The sequence below is a fragment of the Cyprinodon tularosa genome, unplaced genomic scaffold (assembly GCF_016077235.1).
Source record: "Cyprinodon tularosa strain WSP-4 unplaced genomic scaffold, ASM1607723v1 ctg153, whole genome shotgun sequence".
NCBI lineage: Eukaryota > Metazoa > Chordata > Actinopteri > Cyprinodontiformes > Cyprinodontidae > Cyprinodon > Cyprinodon tularosa.
This window is the reverse complement of record NW_024038364.1, coordinates 1,354,412-1,375,849: the sequence shown is the minus strand read 5'-3', so window position 1 is coordinate 1,375,849 and position 21,438 is coordinate 1,354,412. Positions and strand designations below refer to the sequence as shown.

Below are 21,438 nucleotides of genomic sequence, written 5' to 3'. Positions count from 1 at the left end.
ATTTTTTGCATTTTACTCTGAGAAAGTTTGGATTTAACATACCAAACGTTTATCCAATAAACTTACATCTGCCTGTTTATAGTCAAAAACATTTTAGAGTTCATTAAAGAAAGTTATTTTTTCCCTTTTTTAATTTTAATGCAGAAAGTCAATTGTTGCAACTCAACCCAGACCTATAGAGGCTGCTGCCGTCTGAACTGATATCCAATCCGCTAGGGTTTAAACTACATGTGAATTTGGTCAGTTATCAGTACATGCAAGATTTACCTTACAGAAAACTGGGCTTTCAAAGCCATTAGGGATAAATGTAGCTCTATGATAGATTTAACTATAAAACTGTCGCAAACACCCAATAATCACATACATATTTGACAAATATAGTGGCGTCATTGCGTCATTGTTTTTTCCCATATATATTTCTATAATTAGACTAGTCACTCTATCCTCCTTTAAACGGTTGTAAAAGGCAAGAGCACTGACACATGCGCATACGTCTGTGTTCATACCTCATGTGGGGGCCAATAAATGGCTAGCAGTGGTCTTTCATCCAGGCCACTGAAAAAAATCAAAGAAGTTAACTGATTTTTACATTTTATTTCAGTTTAATATTGGAAAAAATACTTTTTTCTCAGAATTCTTTTTTTTTCTTCAGAATTCTGACTTTTCTCAGAATTCTGACTTTTTTAAAATTAGAATTCTGACTTTTCTTAAAATTTTGACTTTAATCTAAAAATGTTGACTTTTTTTCTCAGAATTCTGACTTTAATCTCAGAATTCTCATTTTTTTTCTCAGAATTCTGACTTTTCTCAGAATTTTGACTTTAATCTCAGAATTTTGACTTTTTTTCTCAGAATGCTGACTTTTTCCCCATATTAAACAGAAATAAAATTAAAAATAAGTTAATTCTTTGGCCCTAATCCTCTTCCGTATAAATTAAACATCTTGCATTGCAGTCATTTACCATTTCGGTAAAACACTGTGGATAGGGTGACATGTTAATTATTTCAATGGGGACTCTTCTTTTCTTGGGGGTCCATTCCTAATCTGCAGCTCCGCCCCTGTGTGTGTGTTTTAATTATCTATAGAGCTGAACTAATAACACTATTTAAATAACCATACTATGAAAGGTTTGAGCGGAAGTATAACTTTATTTTGAAAGTCCGGATCAGCAGCTTCCGGTGATCCTCCTAACTTGACTCTCCTGTACTTCCAGTTCTTCTGTTGCTGCTTCAACTTCATTCATGTGTCAAACTCCGGAGCTCTGAATCCTTAGAGATCATGAGGTTAGGGCGAGGGAAAGCGTCAAGAGAGACCATGTCCGTCTTCCTAACGTGTAGTTCTGCTTTTACATCTTTCAAAAGTCGTCGATTCATTCTTTAGTTGACGTCGAATGAGGCTAGTAGGAGCGACCGACAAGCAACTTTATTAAGCCCCAGCGGCAGTCGTTCGTGGAGCGGAGAGTCGCCTTCGTGCCCCACCGTTCGAAAAACCCTCCAATGAAATTGCTTTTATAGACCGACTTAGTTATGTTTACAGGGTCCATGTTTAAGGTTTGCCTACGGAAGGCTCTCTGGCCGGCGGTACAGAAGTTACCGTCGGGGTTGAAGAAGTCTCCAGCGGCGGCGGTGGAAGCGCTGGGACTCCCGGGGACAGCGCGACATGTACCGAGCTGCTGGATGGGAACACATGGGAGAAACGAACCGAGGGAGACGCTCAACTGTCCCACCAGGGCCAAAGAGTTCATTTATCGCCTACACCCGAGTGAGAGGACGTGCTTACTGAAGGAGCTGCAGATCTTCGAGTCCAAAGCCATCGCTCAAGGTAAGAACCGAGCAGCCCGGGTTAAAGGTGGCAGCTCCATTACACACTGAGATTTAATGGGAGGGCACCGATTATTACCTGGAATAGCGCCAGGAGTTATACCACTCCCATCTGACTCACATTAAAAGCTGCGGTTTATGCTTTGTGACACTGAAGGATGCAAACTTTATGCGTTGTTATTAAACTCTCCTCCCTTATTAGACTGTTTTATTAAAGCTACAGTTTTTATTAAAAAATATTTGATTGAAATTCAACTAGGGTTGTCACGACACTAAGATTTCAAACTCAAGATTGATACTCAAGAAAAATATCAGATAATCGATATGATTTTCCATACCAGGGAATAAAATTGACAAATAATTATAGCTATTTATTGAAATGAAAAAAACTTAATATACCATTGGAGTTTTCTTATCATCAGAATATCAGATTGTCAGTTGAATAAACATAGAAATATATATATATATATATACATGTACACATCACACAAGTCTGCAACAGGATCATACTGTCTTGTAAAAAGACAAAGAAGATTGGAAGTAGACATTTTTACATTCCTGAAGAGTCTGAGAAGTTTTTTTTTCATGAGTGAAATAACTTTGTATATATATATTTGTATATATATATATCTTTGTATATAACATCCACTGCTGCTGTGTTGTTTTGGAGAGTTAAACATATTTACATGCAATCTTGAATTGAACTTGAATTTAATGGAAATACCTGCAAAAATTTGCCTTTTCAAAATTAGCAGAATATTGACATGGTTCTCCACATATTTGCAATGGAAACCCAGCTAGTGTCACATGACGAAACATGAACCCCCCCCTGTTAATTTCTACATCAAAATAGACATCGGTTGTTAATATCGGCCCAGTTTTACTTATTCGGCCGATACTGATATCCTTAAAAATGACAAATATTGGCCAATAACGATATTATGGTTGATATATTATGCATCCTTAAAATAAATAACCCAACTCTAACACAATTTAACAGTATTTAAAGGTTGCTTGAGGAATACTTCAATCTGCAAATAATCCAAAAGTCTAAACACTACTTGTACTAATTGATACAATTGCAAATTAGTGTTGTAAATGGATACAGTTTTGAGTATCAATGCTTTTGACAATCCTAAATTCAACTCATTACAAAGACAAAGAATAAACTCTGAGGCTGCAAAAGAAGAAGTAAACAAGCCCTGATGTCAATGTGATAACATGAGGGTGGTTTACTGTGGAACTGGCTCCCGTTTCAGTGCATTATCTTTAATAGTAAAAGCAGCAGGGTTGGTTTAGTCAGAAAAAAAAACAGTAACCCATCAGGTATTAAACAGCAAATGTCGCACTCTGGGCCAACTGTAATTAGGAGTAACACCAGCAGAAGAAGAATGTCAGTGAGTGGATTGATATTAAATGAATGTAAACAGCTTAATATCGTTTACTGAATATGCTTCCACAAATAAAGAGGTTAGATATTTAGGACCAGAAGAGCCGAAATATCGTGAATAATTTATTTCAGTGTCAAAGTTAAACTGCAGATCTTTTTTTTTTTTAACATGTCAACAGTTTAAAGCTGCAGTCTGTAACATTGAGAAGAGAGCAGACTTCGACTGAAAATTTGAAGAAAAACAGGTTTCACGCCACTCCCCCACCCTCTCTGCTTCACTCATGCCCCACCTCCAAGCTCCACCCCTCTCACAGCATCTGCGCGGCTACCGCATGCGACCAGAAGGGGGGGGGGGGATTCAGCGTGTGTGAGCTGTGGTTGACACTCCATCAGACGCTCCTCTGGCTGTGATTTATGAGGTGCCCCCAGGGACATAAATCAGAATTAACTTGCATATACACATATTAAATTACAGTCTTCCATATAATATACTGAAAACCTCACACAAACACTAGTAAAAGCTCTCACATAAACTAGTGAAAACATTTACCTCTTATATAATCTACTCAAAAGCTCTCATACAAAGTAGTGAGAACTGTTCATATAAACTGGTGAAAAGGTTTGCCTTTCATACACACTACTAGAAAGCTTTCATATACACTATTAAAAAGCTCTCATATACACTACTAGAACGCTCTCATATACACTACTAGAACACTCTCATATACACTATTAGAAAGCTCTCATATACACTATTAGAACGCTCTCATATACACTATTAGAACGCTCTCATATACACTATTAGAACGCTCTCATATACACTATTAAAAAGCTCTCATATACACTATTAGAACGCTCTCATATACACTACTAGAACACTCTCATATACACTATTAGAACGCTCTCATATACACTATTAGAACGCTCTCATATACACTATTAGAACGCTCTCATATACACTATTAGAACGCTCTCATATACACTATTAGAACGCTCTCATATACACTATTAGAACGCTCTCATATACACTATTAGAACGCTCTCATATACACTATTAGAACGCTCTCATATACACTATTAGAACGCTCTCATATACACTATTAGAAAGCTCTCATATACACTACTAGAATGCTCTCATACACGCTACTAGAAAGCTCTCAAACACACTACTGTAAAGCTTTCATACACACTATTAGAAAGCTAAAATATATGGTCCCCCTCCTTTAATTTAGGCAAACATTGCTCAAATATCACCGAATCCAGATGGTTTGTTGTTGATGAAGAGAGGAATAAACACAGTTTAAGATTTGCAGCTAAATTAATTTGTTTCCATATTATGGAACTGCTATCAGGCACTTCCCATCATCTTATATCAGTAATAAAAAATTATAAATACAAATTTGGTATTTGGTGACTTGACTTTTATTTCTGTCAGGCTGAAGTGAAAAAACTTGGAAAGAGACTGATCTTGGCGTTTAAAATAACAACACAAAACAGCATAAGAAAACCGCATTTATTTTTTTTGCTTTCATCAAAACAGTAGAAAACAGCCCATATTTAATTTTAAACATCTATGTTTTTGAAAGCTTAGAAACGGCCTCGCAGAGATCAGTCTCAGCTCTGAGGAGTCGTGATCTGCATTTGTTTCTTGTGTGTGTTAGTGCAGATTATGCATTGAAGCCTATTTTGGTCAAGCCTATTTACAACAGACAGTGGGACAGCAGACAGGTTTTAAGTAATAAAATGCCTCTTTGAGACCAACCGTTAACCGTCCTAATGTCCGGTCAAAAGTATCATTAATATTGCACATTTAAATTTTTCCCAAATGATTTGGTCATCATCTCGCGACCCCGATTGGGCTCTTGACTGCAAGGTTGACTGCTTAAATTGCTTTATAAGGAACAAGCGACGGAGGGCGGTACTCATCACCTCTTGTTTTTGAACATGAACATGTTCACTTTATTTCACCCTGATGATCTGACTGTTTATTCTGTCACAACTTGTGCTCTATTCTAATATTGTGGTTTGTTGGTAGAAAGATCATTTTGTAAAGTCATTGCTGGTTTCTGTTGGTCCTAAGACCGTTGGTCACGAGACTGAGTGACTCATGTAGAAAACACTACCACCAGTCTCTGAATCAGAAGTAACAGGATCCAAAAATCATTTATTTTCTTGGGCGGGTCTGTATATGTTGGCGTATTTGGTTTGGGTTAAATCCGCTCTGTTGGCCAGAAAGCTGAGACTCAGTTTTACATTTGTCAAATCTTTAAGTTACAAGAATCTGAGATGAAGTTTACAGTTTTTCTTTGGCTTAAATTGTTGGTTCGGTTTCCTTTTTTCTGCTGTATCCTCTGACAAACATCTCACCAATTATTCCTTATAAAACTGCATTCCTTACAGAAGCATTTTCCTTAAAGATATGGTTGTACACCCTGGCTGTCTTTATTTCTTTAGATTTGCATAACACAGCTCATTATTACTGTGCACCCAGGCTGCTCATTAAGGCTCTTTTTAAAATCATTTTTTTCAATGCAAACGCTTTTAAAAGCTGCCAATTTATAAGGATATATATATTTTCATTTTTTTTATACTATAAAGAACAGAGGAAGAAATACATTTGCAAGCTTTGTCTGAGTGACGTCCTTAATTACCTGAGACCCAGCTTCATGTTCTGTTCTCGCTTTATTGTTTTCAGGGCTCAATCTCCTTTCCAGACTGAAAGGACATAATCTGCACAGCATGATCTCAGCTTCAACTGGGAGTCTTTTTGATTCAAGCGAGCTGGAGCAGTGCCTCACCTTGCCCCTCTAGTCTCCCCCCGTAGTTAATTAATCCACAGCCACAGTTGTTTTTCTAAGGAGAGTTTGTACCACTATTGTACCACTTTTGGCTGAACCTTGTGTTGCGTTAGGGTTGCAACTAAAGACTAATTTGCTAATCAGTTTTTTCTTTTAATTGATTAATAATCAGCTCACAAAGAAGGCCTAATAATAGAATTTTTACAGTCTTTGAACCAGATAAAATTAAAATTACACCAGTTGAGTTCTGAGTAGAGCATATTTACTGATAAAGTTTTTCATTTTAAATTATCATTTTAAATGCTAACCATATGTGTATATTTGTGAGTTTTTGGCTTAATTTCTGCTATATGTTGGTTTGAGAAAATGGGAATTTATAGTCTCTACAGTCCATTTAAGGGTTATGCCATTTACTAAATCAGTTGTCAGTTTTTTCCCACATAGTGTCTTTAAATAACAATAAAAGAAAGTAAACAACTTCCTTTTAATTGGGGCATTAATGATGCAGTATTTATCTCTGCTCTTTTGAGTCTCCGAGAGTTCACACAAAAGGTCACAGTATTTTGGCCTTTTATGATTTGTAAAGCAGTGAATGTCAGCCCGGCTGCAGGGAGCCTTTAGGGACGGTTTGACTCAAAAACAGTAGCTAATCTCCTCTGAGAAGAAACTGTTAAAATTATTATGGCCTTCCATTTCACAGGCTCGGAGGGTGTGTGTCCTTTCGACTTCTCCTTTAGTCAGAGATCACCGCCACTCACACACAGACTTGTCAGTGTTTAAGCTATGTGCCCTTTCCCAACACAGCTGGTTTTAAAACTCAACTCCTCTCTGTCAAAGACGTGGATTTAGCCCACCATACCACTGAGGGGACTATAAAGTGGCTCAGACTAAACATTTTAAAGCTGAACTCGGATTCTGAACCTATAATTCCTTCACTTATTGCCTCCCACAAAGAAGCTGTAAAACTTTCTCTTTTATCTTCAAAGGTTGTTTCATTTAATCATTTAACTACAGCAGTTTCTACACGAAGGTGTTTGAACTGTTGGTCAGAATCAGAAAAGACAAATGAGATTGTAAAGGAAAATTCAGATCCTGTCAGGGTTTGGTTGAGATTTTGAGGACCAAAATGCAGAGATGAGGAGGCAGAGGTGAGTTCTTGTAGTTTTAATGGAGTACTCACGGGCAACTGAGGCAGGAATCCAAAAATCCAACATAATAAGTACAGAAAAAAACAGAACCTTGAAGACATCATGGAAAGACGTGTATGAAGAGCCAGGAAAAGATGAGAAAAAAGGACTGAGGAACTGCACAGGGAGAGTATATATTGGAGACTGAACAGAGGGGACTAATGAGGGGCTTCCTGCTTCCTGTTTGGACCTGTTCACTTCCTGTTTGGATTAACTGAGTGTGCAGCTGTTCAGAGGATCTCCATCTGAAGTTAAGTTATTTTCTCTGTGATATCTCTGTATCTAAGTAACTCTAACTGACTACTTTAAAACATAGCACCTTCTGCTGCACTTTTCTACTGAGCACTTGTCAGTTTCACACGGTTTTATTTCTGATAGCAAGGAGTAGCTAGCCTAGGCTAGCGCTAGCTTAGCATTGCTATGGCTTCTCTCTCTCCCTCCCTTGACTCTTTTCCAACTCTTCCTTCTTCCTCTCCTCTCTCCTGCTCTCTGTGTCAGATGTTCAGTTATTCCTCTGCCTCCTTTAGTGATAATGGGATGTGTAATAAGTGTAGTATTTTTGTAGCTTTGGAGGCGAGGGTGTCAGAGTTAGAATCCAGGCTTCAGGCTGTTGAAGTAGGCCCCCCACGTAGCTGTCCTCCAAAAGTGCCTGAGCAGCCAGGCGATTGGGTAACTGTACGCAGAAAGCGTAGTCGTGGATCTCTGCCCACTGGTCACCACCAACCCGTTCACGTTTCTAACCGGTTTTCCCCACTCAGTGACACACCCACTGAGAAGCCCACTCTGGTGATTGGCAGCTCCATAGTCAGAAACGTGGCATTAGAGACACCAGGGACCATAGTCAAATGTTTGCCGGGGGCCAGAACGGGCGACATCAAATCCTACCTGAAACTACTGGCTAAGGATAAGGTTAAATACAGTAAGATTGTTATTCACGCTGGTGGTAATGACACCCGGTTACGCCGATCGGAGGTCACTAAAATTAGTGTTGCTTCGGTGTGTAAGTTTGCCAAAAAAATGTCGGACTCCGTAATTTTCTCTGGTCCCCTCCCTGATCTGACCAGTGATGACATGTTTAGCCGCATGTCGTCATTCAACCGCTGGTTGTCTAGGTGGTGCCCTGAAAACAACGTGGGCTACATTAATAATTGGCAATCCTTTTGGGGAAAGCCTGGTCTGATTCGGAGAGACGGCATCCATCCCACTTTGGATGGTGCAGCTCTTCTTTCTAGGAATCTGGCCACATTTATTAGTCCTCCAAAACCCTGACCACCCAGGGTGCAGACCAGGAAGCAGAGTTGTAGTTTAACACACATCTCTGCAGCTTCTCTACTGTTACCCACTCTTTACTCCATCCAGACAGTGTCTTGCCCACGACCAAAATCTAATAAATTAGCAAAGATTCCCAAAGGAGTAAATCATGATAATCTAATTAAAATCAAAATAACTCAAATTGGGGAAAAAGTTAAAACAATTAAATGCGGTCTGTTTAACATAAGATCGCTTTCCTCTAAAAGTCTACTAGTTAATGACTTGATTTGTGATAATCACATTGACTTGTTTTGCCTTACAGAAACCTGGCTGCAGCAAGAGGATTATGTGAGCATAAATGAGGCAACTCCTTCAAGCTATTTAAATTTTCACATCCCCAGAAGTTCTGGGCGAGGAGGAGGAGTAGCAACAATCTTCCAGTCTGACTTACTGATTACTCCCAAAACAGTTAATACCTACAACTCTTTTGAACATTTAACCCTTAATTTCCCTGATCCAAATTTCAAGGCAAGAAAACCTCTTCTTTTTGTAACTTTGTATCGTCCACCAGGTCCTTACTCTGAATTTTTAGATGAGTTTTCAGAGTTCCTTTCTGATTTGGTATTAAATACTGACAGGGTCATCATAGTGGGAGATTTTAACATCCATGCTGACATTGAAGGCGATAGCTTAAGAGCAGCCTTTAATGCTATCTTAGACACTATTGGCTTTGTTCAAAATGTGAATAGTCCCACGCATTCTCATCTTCATACTTTGGATCTTGTGCTGACATACGGCATAGAATGTGAAGAAATAACAGTATTTCCTCACAACCCTGTCCTCTCTGACCACTTTCTAATAACCTTCAGGATTACTTTAACAGAGTTCTCCTCCCCCAAAAGAAGGTTCAATTTTAGTAGATCTTTATCAGATAGTGCAGTTATAAATTTTAAAGAATCTGCTTCACTTTCTCTCTCCTCTGTGTCACTGAGCAGTGCTGCAGAGTGCAAAAGTTTAGCTTATTCGCCTTCACAGGTTGATGATTTTGTTGATGGGGTTGCTAGTTCTCTGCGTATTGCCTTAGACAACGCAGCTCCTTTGAAAATGAAAACCGTTAAAAATAGAAAGCTTGCTCCTTGGTTTAATGCAGAGCTGCGTACTTTGAAGCAAAATGCTAGGAAACTGGAGAGAAAATATCGCTCCACAGGCCTGCGAGAGTCCTTCCTAGTCTGGAAAAATGGTTTACTGCTGTATAAGAGGACCCTTTGTAAAGCAAGAGCAGCATACTTCTCCTCATTAATAGAGGAGAATAAGAATAATCCTAGATTTCTTTTTAATACAGTTGCCAAACTCACCCAGAGCCATAGCTCTGTTGAACCGTCCATTCCACCTGCTCTTAGCAGCAATGACTTTATGGGATTCTTTATAAATAAGATTGATCTTATTAAAAATAAGATCATAAGCACTCCTCTATCCGCGATTGTACCTGAGGTAGTCATGGAATCTGAACTGGGTTTAGACTGCTTTGATCCAGTTGAACTCTCTGAATTAGCAAAATTATTGTCTTCATCTAAGCCTTCAACTTGTATGTTAGATCCAGTTCCAACCAGGTTATTTAAGGAGGTATTCCCTTTGATCTCCTCCTCCATTTTAGATGTGATTAATCTATCTCTGTTACAGGGATATGTACCTAAAGCTTTTAAGGTTGCTGTAATTAAACCTCTGCTTAAGAAACCGTCTCTTGACCCAGATGACTTGGTCAATTATAGACCTATATCCAATCTTCCTTTCTTATCCAAAATTCTTGAGAAAGTAGTTGCCAAACAAGTTTGCGATCACTTCCACCATAATGAACTTTTTGAAGAGTTTCAGTCTGGCTTTAGAGCTCATCATAGCACTGAAACAGCTCTGGTGAAAGTCACTAATGATATTCTCATGGCCTCAGATAATGGACTTGTATCTGTGCTCGTCCTGTTGGATCTTAGTGCTGCATTTGATACAGTTGACCATAATATTCTTTTAGAAAGACTTGAATATTTTGTTGGAATTAAAGGAACAGCACTAGACTGGTTTAAATCTTATCTATCTGATCGAATTCAGTTTGTTCATGTTAATGATAGATCTTCAACACGCTCAAAGGTTACCTGTGGAGTACCACAGGGATCAGTGCTAGGACCAATTCTCTTTACTTTATACATGCTCCCAATTGGTAGAATTATTAGACAGCATGGGATTAATTTCCACTGTTATGCTGATGATACCCAGCTATATCTGTCTATAAATCCAGATGAAGCTAACCCATTACATAGATTACAGGCATGTCTTGAAGACATAAAAACCTGGATGACTCTTAACTTTCTGCTTCTGAATGCAGACAAAACAGAAGTTATAGTCTTTGGACCAGAGTCTCTGAAAAAGAAACTGATTAGCCAGTCACTTCATTTGGATGGGATTAAACTGATTTCAGATAATAAAGTAAAAAATCTTGGTGTTGTTTTTGATCAGGACCTGTCATTTAAATCCCACATCAAAGAGGTTTCTAGAATTTCCTTCTTTCATCTGAGGAACATTGCAAAAATTAGAAATATCCTGTCCAGGGGTGATGCTGAGAAACTAGTCCATGCATTTGTTACTTCAAGGCTGGACTATTGTAATTCTTTACTATCAGGAAGTCCACAAACTGTAGTTAAAAGCCTTCAGCTGATCCAAAATGCTGCAGCCAGAGTTCTAATGAAAATTAAAAAGAGAGATCATATCTCGCCTATCCTGGCTTCTCTTCATTGGCTTCCTGTTAAATCAAGAATAGAATTTAAAATCCTCCTTCTCACATATAAAGCCTTAAATGGCCAAGCTCCATCTTATATCAGAGATCTGATTGTTCCTTATGTTCCTAACAGAGCACTTCGCTCTCAATCTGCAGGTTTACTAGTGGTTCCTAGAATTTCTAAAAGTAGAATGGGAGGCAGATCTTTTAGTTATCAGGCTCCTCTCCTGTGGAACCAACTACCAGTTTTAGTCCGTGAGGCAGACACCCTGTCTACTTTTAAGTCTAGGCTTAAAACTTTCATTTTTGATAAAGCTTATAGTTAGGGTGGCTCAGGTTATCCTGAGCTATCTCTATAGTTATGCTGCTATAGGCTTAGACTTTTGGAGGACATAGGGACCCCCATTTCATCATTCTGCTTCATTCTCTCTCTGTTCTCCTATTCTGCAGAATCTGTTAGTTCAATCTCTAACCTTCTGCTCTCTCTGCTTTTCCTCAGAGTAGCTTTGCCTCGTCTGTTCCTGTTTGGCTGTGACGTCATCCTGGAAAAAAATATCAGCTGTGCTGCTTCTATCAACACCCTTGTTAATAGATGTTGGAGATCGGCCTGTTTTCCAGTGTGGTCCTGTTTCTCTGACCGTGACTGAGTGGATGTGCTCTCTTCGTCCTCTGGCATGGGAGCTGCCTCGGAGCTCGTCTGCCTGGCTGTGTGTTTCCTGGACGGGGCCGCCTTTTACAGCTGCTTTTTGTATCTCTGCTTCTGTCTCCTTGAACCCCAGTCGGCCTCGGCAGATGGCCGCTCACACTGAGCCTGGTTCTGCTGGAGGTTTCTTCCTGTTAAAAGGGAGTTTTTCCTCTCCACTGTCGCTACAAGCATGCTTAGTTTGGGGGATTGTATTTGAGTCAATGAGTCAATGCAATCAACTGGTTTTCCTTAGATAGAAAACTTTGTATCAATTTGATCTGGTTGAACTGTAAAGTGCCTTGAGATGACATGTGTTGTGAATTTGGCGCTATATAAATAAACTGAATTGAATTGAATTAATGAGCTGATTGGGAGCAGGTGTGAGCAGAGGATTCTAGAAGAGAGCTAGGGAATACGAGACAACACAGGAGGGCAACCAAGAAAAACCTAAGGATTCAAATATAACCAGAAACCACAACAAAATAGGAATTAAACCAATAAAATGAGAAAACAAAGGAAAACATGGATCAACATGAAATTGAAAACTCAAAGAAAACTTAATAGAACCAAGACCGTGACAGATCCTATATGGATTTTTCATTGATATGCCTTCAGAAAAAAAAAAATTACATCTTAACTACACTATCATCACTTGAATAGTATGAGCAATATTTCTATTATAAAATACCATTTGATATCTAATAAATGCTTGCCAACGTATTCCATTGGTTCATACACTGCATGCCACTTAGATTGTTAGTTTGTCGGGTCCTTAGAGTAGATCCTACGATAAGCTAAACCTTTCCCACTAAAACAGAGGAATTATCTAAATATATATTTATCAGGACTGATTACTACATTGATTTTAAGTTTTTTTTATTTTATTTTTTAGGTCTTACCAGGGCCCTTCTTTTTACTAGGGATGGGGATCGTTAATATTTATTGATATCGGTACCTTTATCGATACTCCTTATCGATCCGAGTCTTTATTGATACCACTATCGATACTTTTCTGTTATTTGGTGGAAAGACGATGCAACAATATTTTTTAACAGAACTGGTATTGCTTTTATTGCTTAACAAGTGAGCATAACAAAAACGTTTCTAGCCTTCAATAAACATGGCTAATGTAATAGGCCACTTTGAAATGACATAAAACTAACTAGAATATATTTTCACAATTGTTGGTTAATGTATTGTCTACTGTCACTTTTCATCATGTTTTTAGTGATTAGGAAAATATTTAACAAATAAATAATTGTATTTTAAACTAAATGTAATTTTTAATAAATGTTGGCATCAGTAGTTTAATTATATATTCTAAAATAATTAGAGCAATATACAACTGTATTACTCATGTTTCTCGCTAAAAACTCAATTTCCCGTTTTCTTTACGTTACACTTGAACGCATCATGATAACCTAATTGTCGTTTTACTGAGCCAATCTGAACACATCATCACGCAGCACGTCTGAAACTTTATTTACTTTTCAAGCTAACTAGCTTGTATGCTTCCGATTACAACACGGATTTCACAATTACTATTTTTAACTGACCGGACAGGCTACAAAGTCTGTGTGCGCGCTTACCAGTGGTACTCTGAGTGGATGATGAAGACGGGCCCGGCTGTGGTGCGGGGGCAGGAGGAGGAGGAGGAGGAGGAGTCTTTTCCGTTCAGCCATTCTCAAGTCGCGAGCAAAGTTAAGTGCCAGACTTGTTTTACTTTAAATATCTGTTTGCTTACAATTTCATTCCAAAACATTGGTGGACATGCTGCAGTGATCGGATTGATTAGATTTAAATGCTGTGACGCGACTCGAGGGACACACAATTATGTTACAGGACCTCCGGGAGAAAAAAAAAAACGACCAGACTCGATAGTGGTATTGATAAGCCCAAACGTTATTGATTTTCGGGTTTTGAAAAAAGTGGAACCGGGTCCTTGATGGAACCGGGTTTCGATCCGCATCCCTACTTTTTACGCTGCTCTCCTGAATGTAAACTTGAGTGAGTGTAAATATCTCCAGAGGAACTTGGTGAACTTGCTTATCTTCTTGAATGTTTCTCTGTGGTTTTGTGCAGCATCAGTGACTAAAGCACTGCATCATGCTGCTGCACTGTCCAATGTTTTAATTAGGGCATCTAGCTGAGAAGAGAAAGATATTTGGTGCTGAATGTCTGTGCTAATAAGCAGCTTCACCCCCTTTAACTCTAACAGCTAATGAGCTAAATGCCATCGAGGAGAAGTGATGGGAACAAAAGCGATTTACTGCCGAGCTCCGAAACCCTTTCTGACTTTTCACTCAATACAGCACATTAAATCTACATTTCATATACGCTATCATTATAGGAAACCTATTTTTAATGTGATTATTTGTAGACGTATAGAGCAAAACCGGCTTGGTATTCTTCTTTAGATTAGCAAAAATGTTTGGAGTTGTATATAGAGAGCTTTAGAATAACATGCAGCCTTGATGGGATTATTTACTGAACGAGAAAACCCAGAAAAAGTTTTCCTGTTTTACCTGGAGCATCATTAAAACTAGCCATCAATGTTGTTGGTTGACAGCATGTCATATTGTAACAAATCCTCTTTAAAGACGATGGAGCCACAGTTAGGAACAAGAACCATCTGGTAAAGCATTTTGAGGGCCCTCTCCTTTAAAATGACAACACAGTCAGAAACCTGAAACCAGAAACAAATAATCCAGATTTGTATTTCGTCTTACACATAGAAATGGTTTATGATTTACTAAAAGTGTTTTTTAGAATTCAATTGGGATATAGAATAATTAATTTGGGGTTTGACCAGTTCATAAAATATCTTTTTTTCTTTTATCATCTCATTACTGTTTGATTTTGAAAAATGTAGTCCAAGTTTCACTTGCTTTTTGGCGATCATAATTCTATTAAAAAGAAATCGCTATTAAGTTTAGCACATTTTAAAAGCAGAAGCTAACCTTGGCTTTGTTAGCTAGGTGCAGTGTTCTTAGTGTTGTCCGGTCCAGAGACCTGCCCAGGAATTGTTAAAAATAAAAGATTGGCACCTACATCTCTAAAATTAACATGCTGATGGAAACTCTACACTGCTATCTGCTTCTGTTTAAAGTTTTTTTAATCTACTGGTTAAAGGAAAAGTCCGGTCAGCAAGGAATACGTTAGCAGTGATTTAATTAATTTAGCGTTAATCAGTAAAATAATAAAAACAATATTTTTTGTTGCGATCATGTTGTGTGGGAGCGGCCATTTTTGCCCAAATATAGTAACACCTCACTCCTGACATCTTCTGGCAGTGATGTCAAGCCTAGCACCATTCTCTCCGCTTTACAAGTAGAATCAATGGGAACTACTAGACACATCTTCAATCAACAACATTTATTGAAGATTTCCAGAGGACTTCACCCTTGAAATTCACCAGAGCTATAGTGAAACTGACAATGCCCACGTGCATGGCATTTGGATGCTGTATTACATCGGGGAAAAGTGGGAGAAAAAAAAGAATTGTTATTCCACCTTTCCGATTCATGATTCACCACGGGTTCGTTGTTGGATTGACAACTTCAAGAGGGAGGATTTGCCATTCAACTTCTGGCCAGAGAAAAAAAACATGTTACTCTCAGCTTCGCATGGTACACTGGTCGTCACCATTATGGATAATAGGGCGTTGTGACAAACACCAGATACAGCACTGGGACTTGCTCAACAGCCGATACCGCACCGTGACGTCACAAACCAATAGGTGGCAGTAGTGTTCTTTGACAAACATGGATGTCTCCAGTAAAGCACATTCAAATAAAAATGACTCTTAATTAAAAACACTTATCATTTATTGAAAAGTGTAATAATTTTATACTTAAAGTACTTTTTGACTGGACTTTTCCTTTAACGATACATGGGTCAGTTGTTGAAGATTGTTCTTTGTTTTGTGATATAACTTTACACGCTACAATCAAAAGTAAAATTATTAGTGTTGAGATTTTTATCAGTCAATATTTATCACACTTTAAACAGTCGATTTTTGTTTACCTACTAAAAAGTTTAAATAGGATTACCTTTGTTTTTTGTTTTTTTTTACTAATACTTTTTTATTTTTTATTAATTATACAGCTGAAAAAGCACAAGCATGAAAACTTGGAAGGCTGAGACAGAACTCAAAATCCTGGACAGCATATAAACAAGAATCCATACAGGCATGGGCACACACACCAAAACAGGACTGGAATACTTAAAACTGTACAAATTGACAATCACTGTCAACAGCCAAAACCACAAGGGACCACTGAGGCCCTCGGGCCGGGGGGGCACAGGCACACACACAGCAGAGCCAGCTCCTGTGTGACTTTCAGTCTCAAGGGAGCATATCCAGTCTCTCAAAATAAGATAACAGAGGGGCCCAAGTTCTATAACATTTTTGGACCAAACCTCTAACACAAAATTTGATCTTCTCTAATTTAAGGAACAGGGACAAAAAGAAGCCTTGGGTGGGTGTTCTGATTTCCAAGCTAATATTATTCTTCTTCGGGTGAGGAGAGTGGAGAAAGTACATTTTTAAAATCATGTGTTAGCGATATACGCTTCCCTGGAATTCCAAATATTGCCATTTCAGCACTGGGTTGGATAGCCATTACAAAGGCTTCAGATATGACCTGAAAAATTGTTGACCAGAAGTTGCACAATTTGTTACATAACCAGAACATGTGAGTTAAATTTGCCTTAGCTATATAGCAACAAGCACAGATTTCCCTGACTGTAGGACAAATCCTTGTGAGACTAGCTCTACTGTAATGCATCCTATGAAGGACCTTGAACTGAATAACTCCAAATCGTGAGCATGAAGTTGACCCATTTACTTTACATAATGCATGATTCCAGCTCTCATCAGAAATGTGTATTCCAAGTTCTTCTAACCATTCTGCTCTGATCTCATTGATCTGTACTGTATTGAGTGGTGAGATGTTATTATACATTTTTGAGATGAGACCCCTACATTGTGTTGGCGTTTGCAAAATTATGTCTATTTCTCCCTTTGGGGGTAAATTGGGAAAACAAGGACTGACGTGAACAAAGTCACGCATCTGGAGATGTCGAAATAGGAAGGAACGCTGTAAACCAAATTTAGCGGAAACGACATCAAAGGTAGCGAAAGGTCACTAAAGTTTCTTAAGCCTGCTCTCTGCCAGTGGGCAAAGACAGAATCCAATATGGATGGTGGGAAAGCATGGTTATCACATATGGGACTGTAGATAGAGAAGTTTGCCATTTTAAAGTGTTGTCTAGATTGTGATCATATTTTTAGGGTGGAGATTAAAACTAGTTAACACTTATTTGAAGAATCCATCAACCAGTTGAATCTATCAACCACTCTGCTAATGTTGTGGTTGTGCAAAATTGTACCACAAAAAGAGGTTATAATGGGTGTTATCATCCAGCCAGAATGCAAAGATTTCTGTTCATGGACACCATTAATCTAACAGGGTGACGGCTCGAAAACAACTTCCTGTTATTAAGTGCTCATAATAGAAACTTAGAGAAATGCAGCAGTTAGAGGCGATACATGTTCTTTTCTTCATATTTCTAGCTGTTTTGTTTACCACAGAGGCATTATCTTTTGCCGTTCTGTCTCCAGATTGACGAGATGTCCCACTGAGTCCAATTAAAATTAACTTTCGCTGTTGAAATCTGCAGTTGCTCGTGCTGCGTTTGACATATGGGCAGTAGTCACACTGCTGGGTTTTAATGTAGATAATGATGCTTTAGGGGGGTGTGTTTGGCTCCCATTTAAAGGTTCCAAGTAATTCTTCACCTTAAGGCAGCTTGGGTGGCATCACAAGGGCTTTTACTTCGGAAATACTGTATGACTTTGGTGTAGGTTTTCAATCTGTGCTGCTATGAATCAGGAATTTCTTTTGCTGCAGAGACTGTGGATTCTCATCTGTGCAGACCTACAATAAGCACGATGCAACAGCTGAGTAGTGGTAACGCCTGTGGCGGGTTACTGATGCAACAGGCGTGCCATGAGTGCAAGGTGTTTCTCCTTTAGTTCCTGAAGCAGGATCAGGGTATGGAGCTGTCCGTCTAGGTTAGGAAGTCGAAGCTACCACCATCATACAGCATCAGAAACCTGATCATATGCTGTACCGGATTTTCAATGGTTTAATACAGATTTTAATGGCATGAATTTCAAAGCTTTTCCATTTAGTGTTTGGAAAGTCAGAATTTAATTTGATCCTTTTTAAAGTCTTAGGGGTGCAGAGAAGAAAGAGAAAATCTGATGAATAGATGCTGTTTTATTTTGATCTTTGGTTTCAAAGTATTATCCCACTAATTAATCTCTTTGATTTTTTTTTAGATGGGATCAGATCACACATCATCATTCAGAAAAAATACATTTCACTGCCTTTTTCAGTCTTTAAATCTTACTAGCTCTGGGTTTTGAACTGGACTTGAAGTTTTTGAACTGGGTTCTGTTAATAAGAAAAAAAAGGATACCTCTCTTTTTCTCATCTGAAAAATGATGGGAATACTGCTCACAAACTATTAATACAAGTTATCAGAATTTAATCATGGATTTTTCCAGTCGACTATAGATCAAAATAATTTTCGAATATCAAAAACAAACGGTGAAATGGCCCTTAACCTAGGGGATGGACTATATGACCAAAACCATGAAGAATACCCACAACAAAATCCTCTATAAACCTACAGTATGACAATTATTAGTTTATAAAACTCTAAAATTCAACATATTTGCTCTAAAATCCAAATGTATAACATCCAGAATGTCCTTCAGTGGAAAACACTGTAATCATAAACCATAATGTATTGAAATATCAGAAAAGTTATATTGTAATATATATTTGATGCTGAATTATTGTCAAACTCTTAACTTTTTATGTTGAGGTAGAAAGCAGTATTGATCATTGTTTGTTTTTGTGGAGATAAAACGTGTAATTGTTTGGTCCTAAATGCCTAAAAAGTAATTAGAACTGACCTAAGGATTTTAAGAAAATAAAATAAAAATTGAAGGAACCACAACTTAGTCATAAAAACCGTGTTGATGGCAGTGTGGGTTGATGAGGGCTCACATTGCCATTGCAGTATTCAACAACATCTTGTCTGCTTTTCTGTTTTACTACAGGGTTAAGGTCTTATCATGAGCTGGAAAGCTTGCTCATCCAGGGTCCATTATTGGAGGACTTTACTGTAACCTTTTGTCAAAAAGTTATAAATTCTACTAGAATGTATACATTTGCATACTAGCTGCACATCTCTCTTCCCATCTGTGTGGTTGTGAATGCAGTTTAAGCATATTACCGCCAGCTAAAGGGCTGGAGGGATCCATTTAGCTACTTACTGGTTTAACGTAATATGACCAAAATAGATTGCCACTGTCAGTAGAACATTTTATTTAGCTAAATTGCAATAATATTGCAAATGCAATTAATTTCCCAGCCCTAGTGAACGTCTTTGAATTTGGTGCAGACAGCTGTGGATATGGTCAGGTTCAAATTTAGGAAGACTGGAGATGGTCGCAACATAGCATGGCTCTAAGATCACTTTGCTCCAGCCAGAAACAGTGCTCACCTTTTTTGGGATGTAGTTCAAACCTATATGATTTAGATTGGTGATACATTTACTTTTAGTCGGTATGGTTAGCTTTTATCCACATCAACTTGTTTAGCTAGTTTTTTGTTTTTTTGTGGCTTAGATGATGGGGGGGTATGTCCCTCTTCCTCTTCCTCTGAGCATTAATATAAAACAGAACAGATAAAGATATTTTTACCATTTGTTAATTAACTTTTACCTAAATATAATACAGTTTATCAGAACAGGGACAGGAGTTTTATGTGTCTGCGTGTGTTTCTGGGTCATATTTATAGAGCTGGGCAATATGGCTTAAAAATCTAATCTCAGATTTACTTATTTGTTCTAATGAATTAAATGTTCTATTTCCTTCCTTAATTTTCATTATAAAAATGACTAATGACACATCATTTTCAAAAACTAGTTTTCATTTTAACCATCCACTTTTGGGAGTGAGCTTAGTTTCAAGGGCAAGGAAAGGTTTGTAAACCAATGTTTCTCAACAAATGATGAAAATAAAGCAAACTAAATCTTTGCAGATAGTGGTGTTTACAGTCAGCTAGTTTAACCCATGTCTCCCTGTGCCTTTTGAAAATAATCTCCAGACAGTAAACATAATTCTCTCTGGTAGGAGCACAATCCATGTCAATTTATTAGCATCAGTAAAACAACTTTTCTTGTTCAAATAAACTATTTTATTGGAAATTTGATTCAAAATTGGCTAAAAATATTTTTACCTGGCATCTTTTTTTATAGCTGACTGAGATTACTAATGCGTACAAAGTTGGGATCAGAGGTTCATTGAAGAAAGCTTTAAAAAATCTGATCTGCTTACAAACATCAGCTTCTATGACAGAAATCCCCTAATGTTTGTATTATGGCACATTATTTGGGACGATGTGGGACAAGCTCAACTCATTATGAAATTATGAAACTTTGGCAAACTTTACTAAAAACTCTGTGAGAACTATCTTTCTTTATCTTTTTCCTGTGTTAAGGTGCATTTTATTTTCTTTAAACATAATCTCCATTATAGTTTCTTTACATCAAAGTCCTTAACCTGTTATATTTTAGGAGCATGGTGCTCAGGTGGGTCATAAGGCATGAGCAGCATTTGCGTGACTGCAGCTCTGCTTTCTTTACATAAAAAAAAAAAAAAAAAAAAAAAAAAAAAAAACGTATTTCTTTTTTTGTGTGACTTTTTTATAATGGGACACATGGTGAAAAATGTTGCACTGTCCCACACTATTGACAATCTGCTCATTAAATAACAGGAGCTTCTCTATAGACACTGCAGCCAGTGTGATTTGAAGGAAAATAAAATAAAATCCGTTTTGAAGAGTTGGATACATGCAGTGTGACCCGGCCTTAGAGCCCTAAAGGCACTCTAAGCACTATAATGGTGTTAATGAATATGGTAGCAGACCTGTTTGTCTCTAAATAAACTCTTATTATTGGAGGAATAAAGAACAGATCTGGTAGAACAGCACAGCTTAATCAAAGCATTAACTGTGGCCCTCTCTTCCATCCCTCCTATCCTTCACTTTTCACGCATTTTCACTCTGTTATTTTTCAAATCACTGCATGTGTGTGCCCTCATCATCTTTTCTGATGCTTCTCTGGAAACGTATCTCAATCTCCCGGCATGAGCCAGGACTTCCTGCTCATTTCAAAGCGAAATCACGCTGCAGTTTGCCGGACAGGCTTGGAAACTGTCTTCAAGAGGCGGCTAAAGTTTGGAAATAAAGACCTAATTTATCCATCGATCAGCACCTTTTCTTCCCAGGTGCCAGTCAGCACCTTCTTACTGCTTTCCCTGAAGAAAGAATATCTGTCTCAAATCTCTGAAGAAATCAGAGCTCCATTCAAAATTATCATAGTGTTGGCACCACAGCATGAGATGAGCCTGTCACTGTGTACTGGCACCATGCAAAGCTTATTGGTAGTGAAAGGCTGAA

At 38.0% G+C, this 21,438-nt stretch overlaps 1 protein-coding gene across 2 annotated transcripts in view; it reads left to right on the top strand.

Moving 5' to 3' along the window:
• The first annotated feature begins 1,182 nt into the window (after positions 1–1,182).
• The window catches only part of tmem65 (transmembrane protein 65), a 47,624-nt gene continuing 27,368 nt past the window's right edge, over positions 1,183–21,438 (top strand). For both annotated transcript variants that reach the window (XR_005280314.1, XM_038279785.1), the window contains exon 1: positions 1,183–1,822. Coding sequence is in view for 1 of the 2 variants with exons in the window: in XM_038279785.1 (XP_038135713.1) it covers positions 1,528–1,822 (295 nt within the window). In the remaining variant the exon portion in view is untranslated. The remainder of the gene's footprint in view (positions 1,823–21,438) is intronic.